This window comes from Pocillopora verrucosa, chromosome 4 (assembly GCF_036669915.1).
Source record: "Pocillopora verrucosa isolate sample1 chromosome 4, ASM3666991v2, whole genome shotgun sequence".
Lineage (NCBI taxonomy): Eukaryota > Metazoa > Cnidaria > Anthozoa > Scleractinia > Pocilloporidae > Pocillopora > Pocillopora verrucosa.
Window position 1 is genome coordinate 19,616,823 of NC_089315.1, and position 21,405 is coordinate 19,638,227.

Below are 21,405 nucleotides of genomic sequence, written 5' to 3' on the forward strand. Positions count from 1 at the left end.
GTTATCGACCAAAATTGCTCAAATTACTGATAAAAGCATGAAGCTTTGCCATAGCACTTATGACCCTAAGACTAACATTTTCTGATACAGGGCCAATCCAAATTAACTTTTGGAGACGAAAACCACGCATGTCAGAAATTCGTTAACATGGAAACGAGGCTAAGAATAAAAAATCCTCTTTAACAACATTGCTTGGGGGAATTTGCGACAAAAGCCTTCAAACATAACAACCGAGTCATTTTCTGTCCATTCGTATTCATCATATGCTATTACGTGACTATCCTCTATGATATTCATCATAATGTTTGGGTTCCCTGTGGTTAAACGTTAAAGATACCTGTTTACGTTATTTTTTTAATTACGATTGGTAAAACTTGTTTACTTTAGAAACATAAAGCTTATGTCTTTGGTTGATTTGACATTCTTTTCTGTTATTTTAGTAAAAAATTAACCAGCTATTATAAATAAGCTTTGGTTAACAGGCTTGGATTACCTGTGGTAAATTGTTCAGCTACACTTCTCTGAACGGCGCTGTAGGTGAAATCCTACAATGTTCTCCTATCTAACCAAAATTCAAAACACGATTGATGTAATGCCTAATTCTTAGTCGATCTGCTCTAGTCGTTAGTGACACCGTTGTCAATATTTATGGCTGTTGGCAGTTGCCGCCACAGTTGCACAAACCAGTGAATGCCAAATTAGCTTTTAAGCAATAGCATCGTCCTCTACATGAGGCTCTGCATCCGCATCGACTGAGTTCGTAACAAGATTCCTTTGCTTGCGGTAGAGCTTTTCAGAATGGTGACCATGAGTTGTGGAAGCACTTTCTGACAAAGGAGGGTTTGGCCCCATACGTAACCTTCTTGGAGCACTGCTCTTTTGACGTGCTGTTCAAGTCATGCTCCAGTGGGAGGGATACTGTCTAAGCTTCTAGACCTCTTTGAAAGGAGCTTTTGTTGCTCCTTGTTTACTTTCGTAAGGCTGCTTTACGGTCATATATAAGGACAACAAACCTCTTAAGCACAACCATGCATTGCTCTGTGATCTCTTGTGGTGATGCTTTGTACGTCTTTGCAGAATGCTTTCTGGATACCTGACTTCTGCTCATGATGGTCATTTTCCTCTGTTTGATTGTTGCTACCTTCGAACTATTGAATCATCCTGGAGATTTCAGGACCACTCACCATCCATCTTCTCAAAGCTGATGGATTCTCCGTGAGACCAACTGCGCCTCCTTCCCCTTTGACATTATTAGTATTTTCCTGCCAGTGCGCAAGATGCACACGAGCAGGAAATACTCTTACCCCGAGGGTAAGAGCATCTACCAACTGAGCTAACAAGCCAACTGGGAGCTGGTCAATATTTCATATATCTAAAATCATTATTCATCATTTGCATGGTTTATTTGGACCTAACATATTGACCAGCTCCCAGTTGGCTTGTTAGTTCAGTTGGTAGAGCGCTGCACCGGCATCGCAGAGGTCATGGGTTTAAATCCCGTACGGGCCCAAAAATTGTTTTTCAGGTCTTATTTCAATTACTAGTTCAGTAGTGTTCTTAGCTGCGAGGATTTCTTGTATTCGTTTCTTCACTAGATCTAAAATCATTACTGCTTATTTCATTCACATGCCAACCCCTTTGACAATGAAAGCCGCTGACTAAGATCTAAGCTATCGCTTGCTCAGTAATCATTGCCCGCCGAAAAGGGTTCATTGAAAATGGCGGCCTCTTCGTCAGGGGACCTGAGTGAAGACCATCTTCCGAAATACGGATGGAGGGTTCATCTCGATAATGTATTTTCACATAAGCCTCAACCATGTTATATCCCTCGGTGGAGTCAAATACCAAGGCTAATAGGTCTAGGATGGAGGTATTACGTTTACGCAAAAATTTATTTTTGTTTTCCGGGAATCGGTCACTAAAAAAACCGGCATAATTTTGTGTGTGTGTGTGTTGATGTCATTGTCCGCTCGTTTGATATCAGGTTCATGAAGTACGCTACAAGAGAAAGAAAAAACGGCAGAGTTCCTTTTATAGACCCACTCGCCACAAATCCTTGTCGTCAAGTTTACGGTGAGTGTTAATATCAGCAGTAGATTTCTCGTTTTAGCTTTAGAAGAATTTTCGAGACCTTAAATGATTGATTGTGATACTACTTCTTGGAAAGCAAGCTTTCAAGCATTTGGATCATCCACTTATGTCTGTTACAATATACGTTCATTGTCCCACTGTGGAAGATCTCGTGGCCCAAACCGTGTCGTAATTGTTAAATGTATCGTTTCCGTACTGAAATATGACATCTCCACGTACGCGTGATACAACACTTTTCAGAAAAATATACAATCAGATATTGAACTTAAACTTACGAACTTGTTTCTTTGTTGAAATTCTCGAAATAAAAAATACGCAGTTTCCATTCGATTTCTTATTTATAAGATTATACCTAATTTAATTATTAGCGAAATAATTCACGTTAAAAATGAAAGCGATTGCCGTAAGGTGAATCAAGAACACGAATGTTCCGTCTATTTTTCCTCGACTCGTTTTTACGTCGAAAAAGACAGTGTTCTCTTTCAATGCGTAGATGTAAGAATACGTTTTGACTTATATCTCCTGTAGTGGTCAATAATAAGACAGGTATTCTGACTCAGTGAGATAAGTGAGATAGTTACTGGCAGGTGGTGATAATTTCTAGTATTCTTCCCATGTTATTCTCTTTTGTGACCTTAAAGAAAAGACTACAGTTTTGAAAAATTGGTGATGGCGTATTTATCCTGGATGTTTTGTGATCATTTATATACCATACAGCTTTTCTAATTCAGTGTCATGCATAGTAGGCTTGATTAGAAAAACTGCTAATTGTTTTGAAGACTAAATAAAATACTTGGCACAAGTGAGTTTGCATCTGTTTTAAGGGAAGATGAATTTTGGTCATTCTCTAGCTTTTGTGATACTTACACTACAGCCTGGAGCAAATTGCATGAGAGCAACCACTGATATTCACATGCTTTTGATCAATTTTCAGAAAAGCATCAAGCTGTTTTCTCTTGTAACAGATTTTCTTTCACATGAAAATTATAATGTGGCAGTTCCAGAAAAAATTTAATGATATTTTTTTCATCATATGGTGCTTTTGAACTACGTGTGTCACTTGTTTACAAGTTTAAACATCAGCTGTTCCCTGTTTTACATAGACTAGTCTCAGCAACACAAACACCCAGGAATATGAAATGAGGTAGTTCCACATTAAATAAATGAGTGAATGATGATTTGACACTTTGGGGAGTTTTAATCCTGTTATTATAATTCAAGTAGCTCTTTAAAGAGAAGAGGTCTTTATCTGTTTTAAAATTGTTACCACTACAAGATAATCAAATTCCCAAATGTAAAATTAACTCACATCCTCACAATGAAATTATGCTATCAAGCAGACAGGTGACAATTATTAAAGTAACCATGAACAAAATTTTTGAGTAGAATACACAAGCCATTCTGACAAAACAGATTTAGACTTTTAAATTTGATAAATATATATTTTGACCTTGATAGACAAAGCTTATTCCTTCATAGACATAGTTTATCAAACCTGAAAGATGCTAATCTCATATCATGCACTGGCATCAACCAATATGGAAAAACTACAAATTATCATGTCTCTGTCAACAACTGGGCTCAGTGTTATTTTGGAGAAATAAATGTAGTGTCATGGAATTTGGTGTCATGGTTACTTCTCTTGCAAACTTTTCCAGTATCTCTGATATAATTATTATAAGTAGACACACAAAAATTTAATTAGCCCAGTTTTAAATTGTTAGACAAAAAATGTGAAAACCATCCATTTAAATATTTGACAGCATAATTTTTGCCATGGTTTTGATAAGTTTGGTTCACATTCCAAGATTTTGGATGAAATTTTACTATTGTTTAAGTCTTTCCTTCAACTATTCTTATATTGGATTAATTTTGTTGAAAACCCAAATTTCATGTATGCCTCCTTGGCTGTTATAAATGTCTGAGTATTCATGTGGCAGGATGTTGACTAGAAGAGTGGAGAATTCTCTGGCTAATACAACAAATTCTCCAGCTAAATATTGGTTGCCTTAGCTGTTTTCTTGTTGGACCTTCAGTTATAATGCAGTTTATTTTCCAGCTAGCACATGTTGTACATTCACATTGAAAACATAAGCCAACTGAAAAAAAGTGAGGTATAAGAATTTATAAATTAGTGAGCAAAACCACTCTTTGCTGAATGATCATGACAAGCTTTATGCTGCTTAATCCTTTTATGCAAATGAGCTTATGCAAACTTCAATCTTGCATAATCTCATTTACATAGTAACCAGATACTTCTGATTCACACAGGCAGTTTCCAAAGGTGTAAATGCAGATATGTCTTTTTTCCCAAGGCATCAATCAACTGTGCTCTTATTTGTAGAACCAAATGCACAAAATTTAACAACAACATTTTCACAGGATTTCCAATATCTCCATTATGTTTTCTAACAGATTGTTCATCCCCAAATGAAACGTTCTATAGGGAAACATGTCAATAATCAATTATCAAACAGTTTTTTAGAAGGAAATACATTAACTGTTTGTTTAAGCTTTGATAGATATTTTTATTCCTTTGTTATAGGTACAGCAAAAATATCATTGCGGTATTACATTGGGAAAGTATTTCACTTGTGAACCACTAAATAGGGCATCCTCTTTAAAAATGTTGTTATTGTTATCTTTACATGTTCGCATAAAGGTGATTTTATATGGAATGACTTTTAATGCAACATTGATCCCTTGAGGGTTGTTATCATGTAACATAGTGCAGACCATATTCTTAACAAGGATATTGCAGGCAATTGGCCTACATTATTGCAACACGCTACCACAACAAAATGATGGGTTAAAGTGGTCGTCAAAAATTGTATGATGTAACATCTCCTTAAGCTTGTGGAATATTTTCCATTGCAATATTTCATTTTGTTGAGAGTTACTACAAATTTTCAATTAATTACTTGTTTATCCCGTAGTTCATGTACAAGGATAGTTCTGAAAGTGAGTGAATCAAATTTTTGCATTTGTCACATTTTTTCAAGATCTGTGACTAAAGCTGTGGCCAAACTATCCACTCAGCCTGCTGGATAAAACAATCTAACATTATTACATTATTGAAACAAATTCATATCGAAATTCAGACATTCTAAGCACCCAAGCATCTCCGTTGTTCACGGTTAGTGAACTGTTGGCATTTCAAAACTTGCATTCAACTTAAAAACTTCTTTTCAGAGTACCCTTGTAAACACCAAGCAAAACAGATTCACACCTAAATACAAGTATTCTAAGTACCTAAACATCTTGGTTGCTTATGGGTAGTGAACATTCAACTTTAAAACTTCTTTTCAGAGTACCCTTGTAAGCACCAGGTGAAACGGATTCACACTGAAATACAAATATTCTAGGCACCCAAGCATCTCGGTTGTTTACAAGTAGTGAAATGTACCATTTCAAAGCTCAAGTCAAGCTAGGAAATCTCTTGTGAAAATGCTCCTGTAAATACCAGGTGAAACAAATTCACACCAAAATACAGGTGTTCTAAGGACCCAAGCATCTCAATTGTTTACAGGTAGTAAAGTTGTGGCATTTCAGAACTCTTGCTCAACTTAAAGACATCTTGTCAGAGTACTCCTCACTGAGAAAGACTGATTACCCAGGAGAGTGGGTAAGAAATAACAAAAGAATGAGAGCATGTTTAGGATTATGCTTTTGAAACTGGGAAATAGTACATTACAATTAGTTAGAAAACAGACTAACTGCCAAGAGGCCTTCATCTTACTGGGAAGGAATACTTGAACTGTGATGTCAAGATTAATTCCATAATTAGTTAACCTTGCTCATGTTAGATTCAACAGTTGGATAATAAACCATGTGATTTTAAGCATCTGCCATCAAACTACCAGAGAAGTAATTCCTTCTTTTGCTTTGAAAGCACAGAAGCCAAGGTAAACCTTGCTTGGCTGATAAATTATTTTCAGCTCAAACATTATTGAGCAGTGAGATTTATCATGTATCATCATAAAGCTCTGGACAGAAATCATCAGGCATACAACCTTACCTTAACACCAAATTGGTCAGGCCAGCAAGTAGAATTTCTTTCTCGCAAAGTAATATACAGTTAAGACCTTCCCTTAAAGAGAAAACAGTAACCTCTTTTTCAGAGACTACCGAATACACTTGTATCTTCGCACAGAAATTTAGCAGGATTAAGTTCCCACACTTGCCTGATGTGTGGGACTTACTTACTGAAATGATATTTGTTACTTAAAGAGCTCCTAAGTATAGACACCAGAAATGTAATATCAAAATATCTACCCAATCATTTCAAGCATTAAATGATACTCCAGACCTGTATCTCCACAACATTATGCAGTCAAAATCTCTCTCGAAAACAAGGTCCTTGCTGAGTGGCTCACCGGCCTCCATGCTGACTCAGAGTCAAAGGTTGGATCAGAGTGAAATATTAGTTAGCTGGTACAATTTAACTTTGGAATTTTCGTGGCAGAACAGATAATTGCTCTAATTTAATGATGAGATCCAACTTGTTAGATCAATTTTGTCATATAATTAAATAACATTATACAAGGATTTCCAGCCCTGAGAAAAGCTGTAACAACAGCTTGATATCACCAATCAGCTGCTGAAATTTCACTTGGCTTTCACGCTACTCAGTCAGGTTGACGAATAAATGGTAAAGCCTTCATGATTTTCCATACAGGGTAGTTTTCTGAACTTCCTTGGATTATGGTGTCTAGATCATTACAAAATTGGTATTGCTCACAGACAGTGATGTTCAAACTCTCTAAGAAGGAGAAGAAAACCAAAATAGAGGAGGAAAACCAAAAGTTATATATGCAATGGCTTTGGTAACAACGTTTCTCACGGCTGAGAACGAAAATCTACAACTGGAAGATTAGCCATAGGCCGATTTTGGCCCTTTACCTGAAAGACTTCTTCTGTCAGTAAGGAAGAAGTCAATAAATGAGGATTTTGTGAATTGTAAATTATGCCCATTGTTGTTTTTGTAATCATGATTCAAGGCATTTTTCCATCTTGAGCCTTAGCACCAACACACTTTGTGATTGCCGATTCTTTTCTTTTCATTTGTTAGTGAAATTGGCTTTTCTTGTCACTAAAACTGGCGCTATTGTGTTTATATGATAAACAAAATAATACATGGTTGCTTGTAGGTATGGAATTTCTCTTCTCTTCTCTTCTTGACATCTCACTCGTTGGCTGCGCTCAGTCATGAGCTATTGAGGTGAACACTTACAGAGAAATTCCCTATCCTGGTATGCCCATGTGTTATTCTCTATATATCACATTCTTGGTAGCTATATTTTATCTTAGTCCATACAATATCTATGTTATGGCTTAATTGATGATATTGATTGCCTTTGACGGTAGGGGTACCTCTGGGTGGAATAGGATGTGGTAGTATTGGACGAGGGTGGAAGGGTGAATTTAACAGATGGCAGCTCACCCCAGGAATGTACAACTACACCTATGTAGAGGCAAATCAGGTAATGTGTAATACACCTCTGTTGGTCTATGTCATCTTTCTTGTTATTATTCTGCCTCTGTTTGCAATCGCTATCAGCAATAACTTAACTGAAAAGGACAAGGATGTTTGATACCTTAAAGACTAAGGACACAAATCTATTGATTAGAGATCTCCAAGTTATAGAGAGAGAAATTGAAAGTATGACTAAAAGTTCAGATTCAACACTTATTGAATTGTTTTAAATAACTTTTTGTCAAATCATTTTTACCATGAACATAATTTGTGTCAGCATGCAACATCTTTCTTTACACAATTACTTTATGATGTACAGAAAAACTTATTTTGCCTATTATTATTACTTTACTTAGTAGACTTAAACCTGACTGGTTTGGTTACTTTAAAGTGATCAAAACTATAAAAAAATTCTTGAACATGATTGGTTATCACCTGCTCAATTCAAGCATTAAATGGACAGTAATATATAATTTTAGCTAAGCCTAAAAGCGGAGCTCACATTTTTTTTTCCCGCACGTCTCAAGGGCACAACGCCTTGCCCCGGTCAGGACTAGAACCCAGGTCATCCAACTGGGAGCCCAGTGCACTGACCACTGGACTACTGAACAAAGCCGTGGCGTTGGTGTGCCCGCAGCACAGTTGACCACGCATGTTAAAAGTAGCACCTTGTACGGTCGTACAGTGGTACGGTCATACATCCAAATTTTTTTGGCTTGATGGGTTACTACTATTTTGTATAATTATGGGGATACGTTCTGCAAGCTCTGCTATAATTGTAGAGTGTGCGTGTTGTACCTGACAATGTGTAATTAGACAGTATGTATAATGTGTGCTTGCCATTGTCAGACATTTTGCCAAGTAAATCATTGTTTTTGATGAAAACATAAAAGTTTCAATGCTCCAAGTTGCAACCATTTTGGTCACCCTGGTGAAAAATATTTGGCAACTAAAATTTCAACAAAAGTTGCACGTTGGTGCCCAACAGATTTTAAAAAAGGAAAAGAAAATTTTGAAAAATGAAGTGATTCAAGATGTTATTTATAATATGAAAGGTTTTGATACCAATATTTCAGTTCACTTCAAATGAGAGATGATTCTCAGTGGAGCAACAGAATGAAATTGTGTTAAACATCTTAATTTGTTACTCAGTCTCAGCAACTTTGTAGTAAATTGTTTTGCTTCCAGTCATCGGAGTTTCTTCATTCTTTCTCTCTGTTGACTGTTCTTATAATCTTTTAATCACTTACAATCTGACCACTGAAAACGAGTACTGTGATAGGATTGTGAAACCACTAACTGTGCCATGTAGTGCAACATGAAGTGTCCTCTCATCTACATAAGGTTTTTTTTTTTTAAGGGAGGAGGGGTGGTGACCAAAATTTATATGGCCGCTATTTTACACATAAAGGTTTTCAAAAAGGTGACCTTTCAAGAAATTGAGCTTGGAGCCCTGAATTTAACTGATGGCCAGTTTGTTGCACAGATTTTGTGATTAATTGGTAACAGGGCTTTGTTTTGTCCAATTCAGTCTGTAATCATCTGGTAATTAACAAATTGGATTCATGCTTCTTGGTCATCCCACTTTGTAAATCACTTACAAGTATGATTACAGACCAAATTAGACTCCACTCAGTCCCATTACCATTCCATCTTTTGTTTAGATAAGTGTGTTAATAATTTGTTCCTGTACCAACAGTTCATTGTTTGTGTGAGAAAGAAAGGAAGAACCACTTATCAGGTTAGTGTTTATAGACTGGGTTCAGGATCATTTGAATATGTAATTTTTAAATTTTCAATTCATTAGTACTCATGAATTTGATTCTACAGTACATGTATATATAAATACAAAGTAGGTTAGAATTGTAACTTTTACAGTGATCTTTACTTTAATCCCTTATTAAAGAATAAATGGTTTGGAGGGGTAACCTTTAGCTGCACTATAGTGAACAACTACTCACCAAAGTGGAAGTGGCTAGTGGTGGATAATTAGCTGTTTTCACCACCACCATCTGCCGTAAACTGAGCAGCTGGTTATCAAACTAGCTGCTCCACCACTAACCACACACTGAGGTGAAAATATGTTTTAGTATGTACTAAAACAGTGAGATAACATAGCACTAAAAATGATTTTATCTCATTTACTGCCATAATGATTACAACATTTCGGAGCACAAATTTCGCAAGAGTTGCTTGGAGCTGAATAGCAAAGGTACTTGGAGTCTAAGTAGCCATTCAGAGTGGGCCTTCAACACTATCCACTATTTTAGTATATTCATGTTCTTCACGGGTATATTCTTTGGAGATGGATCTGGTAGATTAGTATTATTTCAAGGTGGTGGACCTGTCTTGTCCTTATTTGACTTCTCCTGGGTAATCTCTACATCAGGAGAGACTGAAAACTAATCAGGAGTTACTGATTAAAAAATAGAGTGAATGCTTTGTACCTGAGAAAGAATCACTATTATCTATAGGCTGTGTTATCCCCAAACCGTCCAAATGGTGTGCTGTGTGGACGTAGTTTACAGGGTTGGAACTGGGGATTTAATGGTGCCCATGCTACATACCATGCTCTCTATCCACGTGCATGGACAATTTATTACCTGCCAGGACAAAACATCAAGCTTGTTTGTCGCCAAGTTTCACCTGTGTTCCCTCATGATTATCGCGTAAGTATTGCATGCAGCAGTTAAAAAATGAATTAGGCTGTAACGATAACTGTTATTTTGTTGAAGAATAAAAATATGCATAACAATTTCTTCCAGGTAATATAATATTTTGATTTAACAATTGATAGTCCTAGATAACCCAGCAGATTAGTTACTCAAGTTGCAAATAGATGCATTTTGAACAGTTTCAATTCAATTAAATTTACCTCAAGGAAATAGCAATTACCCTGTTTGCTTTTGCATCACAGGACACCAGTTTACCAGTTGCTGTCTTTATCTGGGAGGTGGAAAATAACAATGATGAAGAAGTGGAAGTTTCAATCATGTTTACTTTCCAGAACAGTGATGGAAATGTAAATGAAGGACTTAGTGGTCATTATAATGAACCATTTACCTGTAAAATTGGAAGCCACTGCTCTATGGAGGATCCTTCTGCAGATAAGAGAAATTCAGTTTTAACCAACACCTCTTGTGAAGTAACAGGAGTTCTTCTTCATCATAACCACCCAACCCAACCATATACATTTGGAATTGCCGCAAAGGCACAAAATCAGGTACAAGAATACATCAATGTTTTGTAAAAACTTGACACCTAGGATATGAATCTTTATTTACATCGCTGACAATGAATACAAAGGGATTCACTAAAAGCACATTAAGTTTATCATTTTGCAATGATCCTTCATCTAAAGTAGATCTTTAGTAATGTATGTTGTTTTTCACTAATGCAACTTCAACTTTTTTGAAACACATCTTTCTTTAATAAATGTATACATTTATTCCTATAATTGGTCACCACTTGAAATTATGGAATCAACCCCAAGAATGATAGATGTTTTGTTTCTAAAACAATGGTTTACATGAAGAACATCATCAAGGTTAAAATTTATTCACCTGCTGGAGACAAACATTTAAACTCTGGATGCCCGCTGTCAATTTTCAGTTGAAATATTAGACCCCAAATCTTAATCAAAGTGATGTTGTTTGTATAAAATTCAAAAATCTCAATCACTATTAATTATTGTAAATAGCATTATGTTTTGCATGATTAACTTCATCAGTGCCTTAGGAACCTACAGTGATGAAATGTTATCCCATTTTATAAAACTGGTGACTTATTTGTCTGACTTATATCTCCACTCTGCATAACCATAGGATTTGCATCAAATCCAGTTTTCCTGCACATTCAACTTTGATACTGATTACAATTTTGAACAACCCCCACCCCTTGACAGGATGGTTCATCACAAACTAATTGTCCTCAAGGGCAAGTTGGGTATTGTTCCCTAGACCATAGGTAGTGTTTGATGTTTTGGTTTCATGCATAGATTGCATTTTTATTGATTTATTTCTATATGTAGGCCGGGAAAAACAGTGTCACTGTAACAACAAAAACTGCATTTGATGCACAAACTCCCTGTAGAATGGTATGGGAAGATCTTCTAGATGATGGAAAACTCAACTCTACAGCAGGTAGAATGGGAAGTTGTTGGAAAATCCTAGTTTTAATGTCAGAAATACCAATAAGTTGATGTGTTCTGCTCTGCTACAATTTTGATAAAACTTTATAATTATGTACAGTTTACTGATGTGTAAGGTATTTGAGGTGGGAAGAACTAATGACTTTCTAATGTAATGAGGACCGAGTGAATAAGATTTTCTTTTCACCAGACTTAATGTAAACGGTTTGTTTGTTGTCATTGTATCTTTGTCCATAGTAATTTTGAATTGTAGTCAACTCGATGTTCACCATGTTATGATTTTGATTTGTCTTCCAGGACGAAGTGAGAAATCTAAAGAGGAGCATAATCTGTGTGCAGCAGTAGCAGCTACAACAAAAATAGCAGCCCATGGTAAAGCTAAATTGGAGTTTTCACTCTCATGGGATAATCCTGTGGTCCATTTTGGATCCTCTAAAAAGAAACACTACAGGTGTGTAATCATAAATTGAAGAAATTTGGGGGAAATTAAAACACAAGTTATCTTGTATTTGTTGCCAGGACAGGTCTAACAATAACCAGATCAAATGTGACTGAGATGGTAAGATATCAGACACTTGACATTTATGACATCTGAATGTGTGGACAGATACTTGATTTTGTATTTGAGGTAGTAGAAAGTCACAACATTACCTTTTCTGCCAAGAAAGACACAGAATTTTATCCAAAAATATTAATATCACAAAGCTTGCTTGTCAGAATATAACTACCTCGCTTTTGTTTGTTTTTTTCAATGTTTGAGGCAGAAAGATATTTCATATCTTCAGCACCAACACAGTCCATTTCTCTATGAAAAGAAAGAAAAAATCTTAAGCCTTCTTAAAAATTGTAGATCTTAATCTTTAGATACTTAAAAATGAACAGAGGGACGAGGGTACACTTATGTGATAGGAGTGAAGACTAGATTTACAGGTTGCATGTTGTTTTTAAACTGAGTCACATCAATTTTTTAAGGTTTTACACTCGCTTCTTTGGTCGTCTTGGTGATGCAGGTAAAGCACTTTGTTGTCATGCTCTACTGCGTTATCCTGAGTGGGAATCCAAGATTGATGCTTGGCAAAAGCCAATTTTAGAAAATGAGTAAGTATGTTGTCTTATGCTTACAGAGCAATCAGTGCCCTGATGTTACATGTAGCTGACATTGGAAGAAGGAGATTAAAACAGGCTGAAATTGAATAAATCAGTTGCATTTTGTTATTGTGTAATTACCACTTAGTTCCAAGATTTGGTTAATGGAAAATACACTGATGACTTGTTTCGCTTTTACTGAAATTTGGTTAGACTAATTTCTCTGGCACTCAAAATTACTATGTAGTTACCTTCCATTTTTTTTAGTTTTTCCAGAAGGTTATCAAGACTTCTTTAAATCACATATATGTCTCTGAATACTTTGTCTGGTTCACTAGGTAGAACTTTATTTTACCAGCCATTCAATTGAAAATGGTTTCATTTGCTGAAGTTTTATTTTTCACCAGGATTTGTCTTATAGTGGGAGTAGTATTAGTTTATATTTGTTTGTTTGATTTGTTCTTTGTTGTAGTTCACTGCCATCATGGTACAAGTCAGCTCTGTTTAATGAGCTGTACTTTGTGGCTGATGGGGGAACAGTATGGATGGATGTAGATGATGCCACATGTAGTGACAACACCACCATTCCTGAGTTTGTGAAGGAGCATGGCAGATTTGCCTATTTGGAAGGTATTGTTTGACAACACTTTCACAAAAACAAACTGGAGATGATTGTTATTTGCATCAGTGTTACATGATATCCAGTCACACTCTGTAATGATCATATATATTAACAATTAGTCTGAGATCGATATCTTATTCCTGGCAGGTCATGAATACAGAATGTATAACACATATGATGTCCACTTCTATGCATCATTTGCTCTTGCTATGCTGTGGCCAAAGTTACAACTGAGTCTTCAGTATGACATAGGTATGGTATCATCTGATGCCGATCAATTTGAAGCATCAACATTCCCCCCCCCCCCTTCCTGGTTAACAACCCACAGGCATTTGACCATCATCTGTGCCTCAAGTGAATGGCTCAGAAGAAAAGGTCGGAAAGGTCTTGATTTTTAAAGCTTGGTTAAAGAGTAGAAAGTCACAGTTGCTGATTTTGCCTCGTACAAAAAATTGACCTGGAAGTCTAGTACTTAATTGGGGCATTTGAACACAATTTTGGTCCCAGGAGGTGTAATGTAAAAAAAAAAAACAATCTCCAAAAGTTCAAATGCAGGGGAAGGGGGAGGAGGTGCCCATCCAAGGCTCGCATTTGATTGGCTATCTGTGAGTTTCTTTGATTATTGACCAATCAGAATGTCTGATTTGTTACTTTCTTTGCACTGAATTAACCCTCTTCTGCACTGAATTAAGTCTCTTCTGTACTGAATTACCTGAAAACTGCATTTATCTTAACCAATCAGAACTGAGTAACTTTTCCACTATATTATTAGACTTAAAATTGTTTGATTATGTTTGAATTTCTCCTTGTAGCTCAGACTGTGAATCAGACAGATGATCAGTGTATGCTAACTATGATGAATGGTCGAAGCTGTCAGAGGAAGGTAGCAGGGTGCATACCACATGATGTTGGAGATCCAGGTCAGTGTGTTGTGCCAGCTATCACCAAGTCACTGTAAAACTCTCTGCTTATGGGTGCCCTTTGAAGCAAGATACATGTCCCTTTATAGGCATGAAATGCAAAAGTTTAGTCATTCAATGAAACAGCTATACCCAACAATGAGAAATGCTTCGTGCTCTGAGCAGTAGTGGAGTCGAATCTGTTATCTTTTGAAGAGGTCCTGAGATGCTCTACCACCAAGCTACAGGAGACTTGTGGTAGCTGGGCCATCAAGCTAAGTTTTCACCTCACCCAGCCTGTATCAAAAGAGGTGGGAAGATGGTCTTAATTCAAGGGGAAAGCATTTAAGGGTGGTTTGGTTGGTGTTGACCATGTTAAAGAAAAAATGCTCTCTAGACAAAAATAATTGAGCAATTACCCCCAGCATACTCAGGCCGAATAGTTAAATTGTTATAACGGGGGTTAACATACATTTAGATCGTGCATTACCAATGCACACATCATATTTAAGCTTCCAGTCCAGAGAGACTTCCTGTTAAATAGGCTAAAAAGAGAAATTGTAGACTCCAAGCAGTCCTCCAAATTTACTTTTTTCACGAACCTTTTTTGGCTCACGTAATAGACTTGCCGGAAAGGAGGGACTGCCCGTAGTCTAGAGAAATTATTAACCCTGTGCAAGACTCAAGACCCCAAAAAATATGCCCTGTACGGCAGTACTTATCTGTTAAGGCCAAATAAAGAAGTGCTTCATGGGATCTTATGTATAGTTGATGATTACCTTGTAGCTGAAGAGCCGTGGGAGAAAGTGAATGCCTATACCATCCATGACACCGCTCACTGGAAAGATCTAAACCTCAAGTTTGTTCTACAGGTATGGTTTGGTTTTAAAACTACTAGTTAGCCAATATAGTCGATTAGGTCAAAATTACGTTTATTTGATTTCACGTTCTTCACATTCACGGTCAAGTAAATTCATTCGCCGCAGGTGTATCGAGACTACAAGGCAACAAAGGACATTCAATACCTTAAAGACATGTGGCCTGTTGCAAAGGTACTTCCAGTTAGCAAATTAACAACTTTTATTATGAATGCTGCTCAAGGCAAGTAGTATCTTCTAAACCCTACTTCGCCCTTACCTGCTGAAAAGTCACCTTGACACGTAAAAGTTTATGGCAGACAAGACGAAAGATAGGCCAAGCCATTGAAGGCCATCTCCCAGAACTTCATCGTTCTTCGTTCACCCGCTTTTTTAATTTTTTTCCTTTGACTGACTGAAGGCCAGACACAGGCCATTTTATAACTGGCAACAAAACTCTTGCCATTTATTCAAATGAACACAAAGTGGAAGTGCTGCTGGCGTCCTGGTGATGCCTTTTTAAGTTCCTTCAGTCACGTTCTCATTTGTTCGCTGCCTTTTGATTGTTCATGTGAACACTTAGCGTTGATGTCAACATTGATTATTGGAAACCTTTATTGTTAATCAACTGGCCTTTACACCCGTTCCTTAATTAAAGATAAGGTGATTGAGTAAGTTTACCATTGTTTCTTTGTTGGTTATTTTTAGATAGTTATGAACAAAACCAGTTTGGACGATACAGATGGTGATGGCTTGATAGAAAACTCTGGCTTTGCAGATCAGACATACGATGCTTGGCCAGTGACAGGTCCTAGGTATGCATTTGTCACCTTATTTTCCCCCACTGTCACAAGTGATCTTCCTTTTGTACGAAAGGAAAAGCTAAAGTCTGCACACGAGCCAAGTGGCCCACAATGCAACTGAGTTTATGCAGGTTTCCTCGACATTTTTGTCCGTAATAGTTCATACCCTGTGATGGAGAAAAGCACTATGAGAATAACATGTTTGTGGCAAAAGAAGACAGTACAATGACCTCACTAGGGCTGGAACGTGCACGTCTGAGCTCCAAGTCCAGCCTGCTTTTACCGCGTCTCCCACTTTATCCTATTCAATAGTTGAGTGTCAACCCATGACACCTGAAGTTGAACCACTAAATTCCGTTATATACAAAGATATATTTCTCTTCACAGTATAGTAGGTATGTTTATGGAGTCTAGAGTGTACATGGTGTGAACTCGTTTCCTCTTCACTGAAAGTGAAGAGAAAATTAAAACAAGCGCGCGTAAAGTACAATAATAAAGTTTGTTGCATCTAATGCTGCCAGCAAGATTTTCTGAAAAAGCTCTCTTTGGTTTATTCATAGTGCCTATTGTGGGGGACTGTGGCTGGCATCTCTGCGCGTCATGCAGGAGATAGGCCATGTGTTGGGAGTACCAGAAGAAGCAGTCAAATACGTCAACACCCTTAAAAGAGGAAAGAAGGCGTATAACAAGCTGCTGTGGAACGGTAATTTAGATGTGTTTTTCACACATTGTCGATCATGTAATGGCAAATAATTTCACTTAAGGCAACGAAACACTGCCGTTTGGGTTAATGCTAAACAAACTGTTACTTCATACATTGTACATCGATCAATTAAGCAATCAGTGAATCAATTATTTATCATGAAATAATACGTCTGAGAGCTGTCAGCTTGTTTGAAATACAAAGGAGTATAGATAGATCACATGATATAAATCATTGTCCAAAATAACAGATGCAACAGATGCTTAGTCATTCGAATGAAATTACGGGAAACATTTGATGTGGTTAAATCATTTTGTAGGGATATACTACAACTACGACAGCAGCACCAGTAAATACCACAACAGTATCATGGCGGATCAGATGGCTGGTCAATGGTATCTGAAGGCATGTGACCTGGGACAATCACCCAGCGACAGGGTAATGAAAATTAGCTGGTTTTCATTTATTTGCTTTGTATTTCGAAACGTTTAGGATCTTTGAGTCAGCGTTACATTGTTATAAGTGGCGGATAAGAAGGATAATAATGTACATGAAAACATTACGCACTTCTGATTGGCTGAAAACGAGTGCATTCTCACGTAACACGAGTGCCGATTGTCTTGACTTTCTCTGACGGTTTTTCGTGTACATTATTAAGAAATAATAAACTGATTTCTCTGGCAATTTGGTGAAATAAGCACCCATAAATTTTTCAAAGACTTCAAATTGCACTTGCCCTACGGGCTTGTGCAATTTTTTGTTTATGAAAAATTTACTCGTGCTTCTTAACACCAAAGTGCACTCGAAATCATGTCATAACCTATACCTGTCACTGCCTCGCGTCAAATGTTAAACCACTGACTCTGCGTTTGAACTGGGCTTTGAGCCCAAAGTAAAACAAGGGATGCAACTATTATAAAGGTGGTACCTGAAACAGAGGCAATAGGAACCAATGTGATTTCTCATCTGTTAAGCTTTATGTACTCTTACTCTATATTCTCTCTATAATCTTCTCTCTGGATTAGTTACTTTGTTGATAAGAACCTGGTATAAAATTGAAATATCTAATGTGACCAAGACGGCAAAGTATATTCTATTAATGGTACCCTGTGGTTACAGTTGACTCAAACATTTGAGGAGGCACTAAACACTGTTAGCCAGTGAATGACAACATGGAACTTCTGTAATAGGAGACAAGAGAGAAAGAAATAGTAATTTGTGATGATATGACGAGAACGCACGACCGTGGCCAGGGGCGGGGTAACCTATCACGGAGGAAAATTTTAAAAGCAACTAAATATCCTACATGGTCAGGAATGCTTGATCATTTATTTATGAGGTTGAAAGTAGATAGCTAGAAATATTTTAGAATATTAGTTCTCTGTTATCTAATTCTCACCATTGTTCATAGGTTTTTCCACAAGCAAATGTACTCAGTGCTCTGACAACCGTATACAAGAACAATGTGCTTAAATTCCAAGATGGAAGGATGGGTGCTGTGAATGGCATGAGACCTAATGGCCAGGTTTGTCAATTTCGACATAGTCAGAAGGGATTCTTTATTTAGGTTTAGAAAAACTTGTTTTACTTCTGTACAACAAACAGTAGGCTTTGAATTCACCATCTTCATTGACATTATGAGCATCACATGTCGACATTCCTATCGATCCTCGCCGCGTGCAGGAAGTATTTCACCATGGATCTAGTTATAAAGCTTAGCCTGGCACGAGTCTCCCATAGCTCAAAGGTAGAGCATCCCAAGTACTAATCGGAAGGTCGACGGTTCGACACCTATTAGGAATACTCAGATTTCTTTTTCTCCAAGTATGCCTGTGTTATTCACTTGATAACATATCATTTTTCAAAACAGTGGTGTCTACAAGTCTGACTTTACATGTCGATTGCGACGAATATGATCGCCTCCAAAAACAATTTTGAAACTACACGTGATGAAATTGTGTTGTGACACTGATGTCCTTGTCTGTGGCGTATAAAATAGTCTTGTTGCATTCTATTTTAAAAAGGCGGAAATTAAGTCGTGCTTTGGAGAACACTCTGTGACTTATGTCCCCAGTGCGTTAAGGCTGGTTGAGGCTGGACATGGCTGTGTGGAAAGTGACGCTGAAGATAACTGAAAATGTAGAAAGCTGTCACTCTTGAAGGTGATTTGACTAATCCATTGTAAATTCATAGGTAGATACAAGCAGTTTACAGGCCGAGGAGGTCTGGACCGGGATCACTTACGCTGTTGCAGCTGCTATGATTCAGGAGGTGCTGTGTATAGTATCACTTTTCTGAAATATCATGCGTCAATTTACGTAAGGAAAGTTTATCAGAAAAGAAGCTCAAAATCTCTCTTTCTCTAGGGTCTGGTGGACGAGGGCTTCAAAACAGCTAGTGGTATATACAACACTTGTTTTGAGAGACTTGGAATGGGTTTCCAGACTCCAGAGGCTATTATTGCTAATGGCAACTTTCGCTCGTTGGCGTACATGAGACCGCTGAGTATTTGGGCCATGCAGTGGGCTCTTAAAAAAAGGGACATGCCTGCCGCTCAAGAGAATACCGCTGGCCCTAGCAATGATTTCACTCAATGTAACGGTTTTCGTAACGCCTCCAGTGAAAATTGACGCAACGGATCCTGTCCCAGACATACGGAAGCAGTGCAAGTGAAGTAATTGCATAGAAACTCACCATTCGTTATTTATGTTGGAAGGTTTAATCGACATCTGACTATGGTATATCTCGAATTCATACGCACACAGTCACCCCTTAGAATTAATCCCGACCTTGTTCCCAGGTTGTTTTCTCTTCTTTCCTAAAGAGAGGAGAACAAACGATCTTGGAAAGGAGGTTGAATTTCCATTCGTTCTACTCTGCTGACCATTCTGATTGTTAAAATGTATTCAGTTTTACCTCACAGCAGTTCATGCCTCTTTCTCTGGCCGAGTGGTTAAAGAAAATGGCAACCCTTAAGCCTGTCCGAGACTTAAGTTTGATTAAGGTCTTGAAATGTTACCTATAGCAGTTTTTATTCGTACGTAACACCTATTGGGCAAAATACAACAAAATGAACTAAACAATCAGAAGCACTTTGATTTAGTGTCATTTTAAAATAAGGTAAAAGTCGTCACTAAAGCCAAATGAGACAGCTCGGTCGCCTATGGTTTTTAGTTTTGGATTTGATAAAACCAAGCTAATGCAATCCTGGATTAGCTTCGACACCAATTTGAAACTTGTCTCTTCAAAGTAGTAAGTGGGGTGGGGGGGGGGGGGGTTGCTATACAGAAAATGTTTCTACTTATTTCAGTTCGCTTATTTAAGCATATGAATTTTCGGGAAATTTGTTTTGACACATCAATATAATTCACCTGGTAGTGTCTCTACTGAAACTGAAGTGAAAATATTTTTAGATTTTACACTGGGTTAGAGCTAACAATGGTACAAGAGTGTATTTAAAGCAGCCTGTTTCAAGCTACATATAATGCTACATACTAACATATTTATACAATGTGTAACATCTATTTCGTTTCTCTTCTGTAAAATCGCTTTAAAGTGTGATGAACATGCAGGACGTGTATTGCACTAATGATCATGAAGAACTTTGGTTGAAGGTGTTTGTTGTGGAAGATGTATTTTTTAAGAATAGTGGGTGATCTTTCTTCAAAACGTAACTTATTTGCGACTCATACGGCCTGTAATATTCTTATTTAAGTGGAATTCTTGACGTATTATAACTATTACTCAATATATTTGTACATTTTTAATTTATTGTCGGGTTTTTCCGCTTATGTATATATTGATGAGGGGACCGGAGATGTACTTTTTGCCAGGGAGAAAGAGGGTTTTTAAGAGCACCTGTCATCAGACTTGTAACAATGGGAAAACATCATTTAAACCTAGCAAATTAATTCGGAAATTATAATCCTTCATAAAACTGTAAATACCTAATTAAAAGATGTCTAATGTATCATACAAAGGGAATTGATAGAGGATAATCCCGAAATAAATTGGTTACATTGTGGGCAATGTGACCGTGTGGTCTTATTTTTTGGGTGAAGAAAGTGAGCTCAGGTTTTAACTCAGATGGAAATCGAAGACCCAACGCCCCGTTTTGGTCGGTGGGTGAACTGGAGGACTCCAGTGGTCTTTTCGTCATGCCTGAGTTGTGAAACTCACGAGTGAGGTTAAAAGCCGTCGCATATTATTTTCAGATTTTAGTGGTCTCGCCGAATCATTACCCGTTTGACCTCAACATGACCAGTGAAACAAGTTGTTTCATCAAAGGGTGCACCCACTTCACCGCGCATGGCCACTGAGTCTTTGAAGTACAACTCCGTTGGGTAAGAGGACAACAGCACGTAACTAAGAAGCCAGGAATTCGGTCGAAACTTAGATTCTGTAATTTACGAGTCGTAAACACGGGTGGACTTTGCTCGGCATCGTTTATAAGACAAGTCAAAAGCATTAACACCTGCTTCGAGTCAAACGCGGACAGCAAGAAATCGGAGCTTGTTAAGCAAATATTTTCTTCCAAAATTTGTAACTTCTTGGTGGTCGCTTTCTCCTTAGTGATCAAGGATGCTCGTGATTTGGTTTATAATAATAGAAGTAAAAAATGACCTACTTCTTATTGGCTGAAAACGAGTGCAAATTACAGTTGGCGCGCGTGATGTCAAAATTTCTTCGGTCTTGACTTTCCGTGATGCTTTCACGTA

The 21,405-nt window shown here is 37.4% G+C and overlaps 1 protein-coding gene across 1 annotated transcript; it reads left to right on the forward strand.

The window, feature by feature from the left end:
* Positions 1 to 1,705: 1,705 nt before the first annotated feature.
* Positions 1,706 to 20,715, forward strand: LOC131798811 (non-lysosomal glucosylceramidase). The gene is made up of 20 exons (XM_059116470.2): positions 1,706 to 1,870; positions 1,985 to 2,073; positions 7,459 to 7,574; positions 9,267 to 9,308; positions 10,042 to 10,236; positions 10,485 to 10,790; positions 11,598 to 11,709; positions 12,015 to 12,168; positions 12,690 to 12,815; positions 13,276 to 13,433; positions 13,573 to 13,677; positions 14,238 to 14,345; positions 15,111 to 15,196; positions 15,311 to 15,376; positions 15,890 to 15,996; positions 16,545 to 16,687; positions 17,007 to 17,125; positions 18,099 to 18,212; positions 18,881 to 18,958; positions 19,054 to 20,715. Exons 1-20 carry the CDS (start codon positions 1,719 to 1,721, stop codon positions 19,315 to 19,317), a joined length of 2,640 nt encoding a protein of 879 aa, XP_058972453.1. The 5' UTR covers positions 1,706 to 1,718; the 3' UTR covers positions 19,318 to 20,715.
* The last annotated feature ends 690 nt before the right edge of the window (positions 20,716 to 21,405 follow it).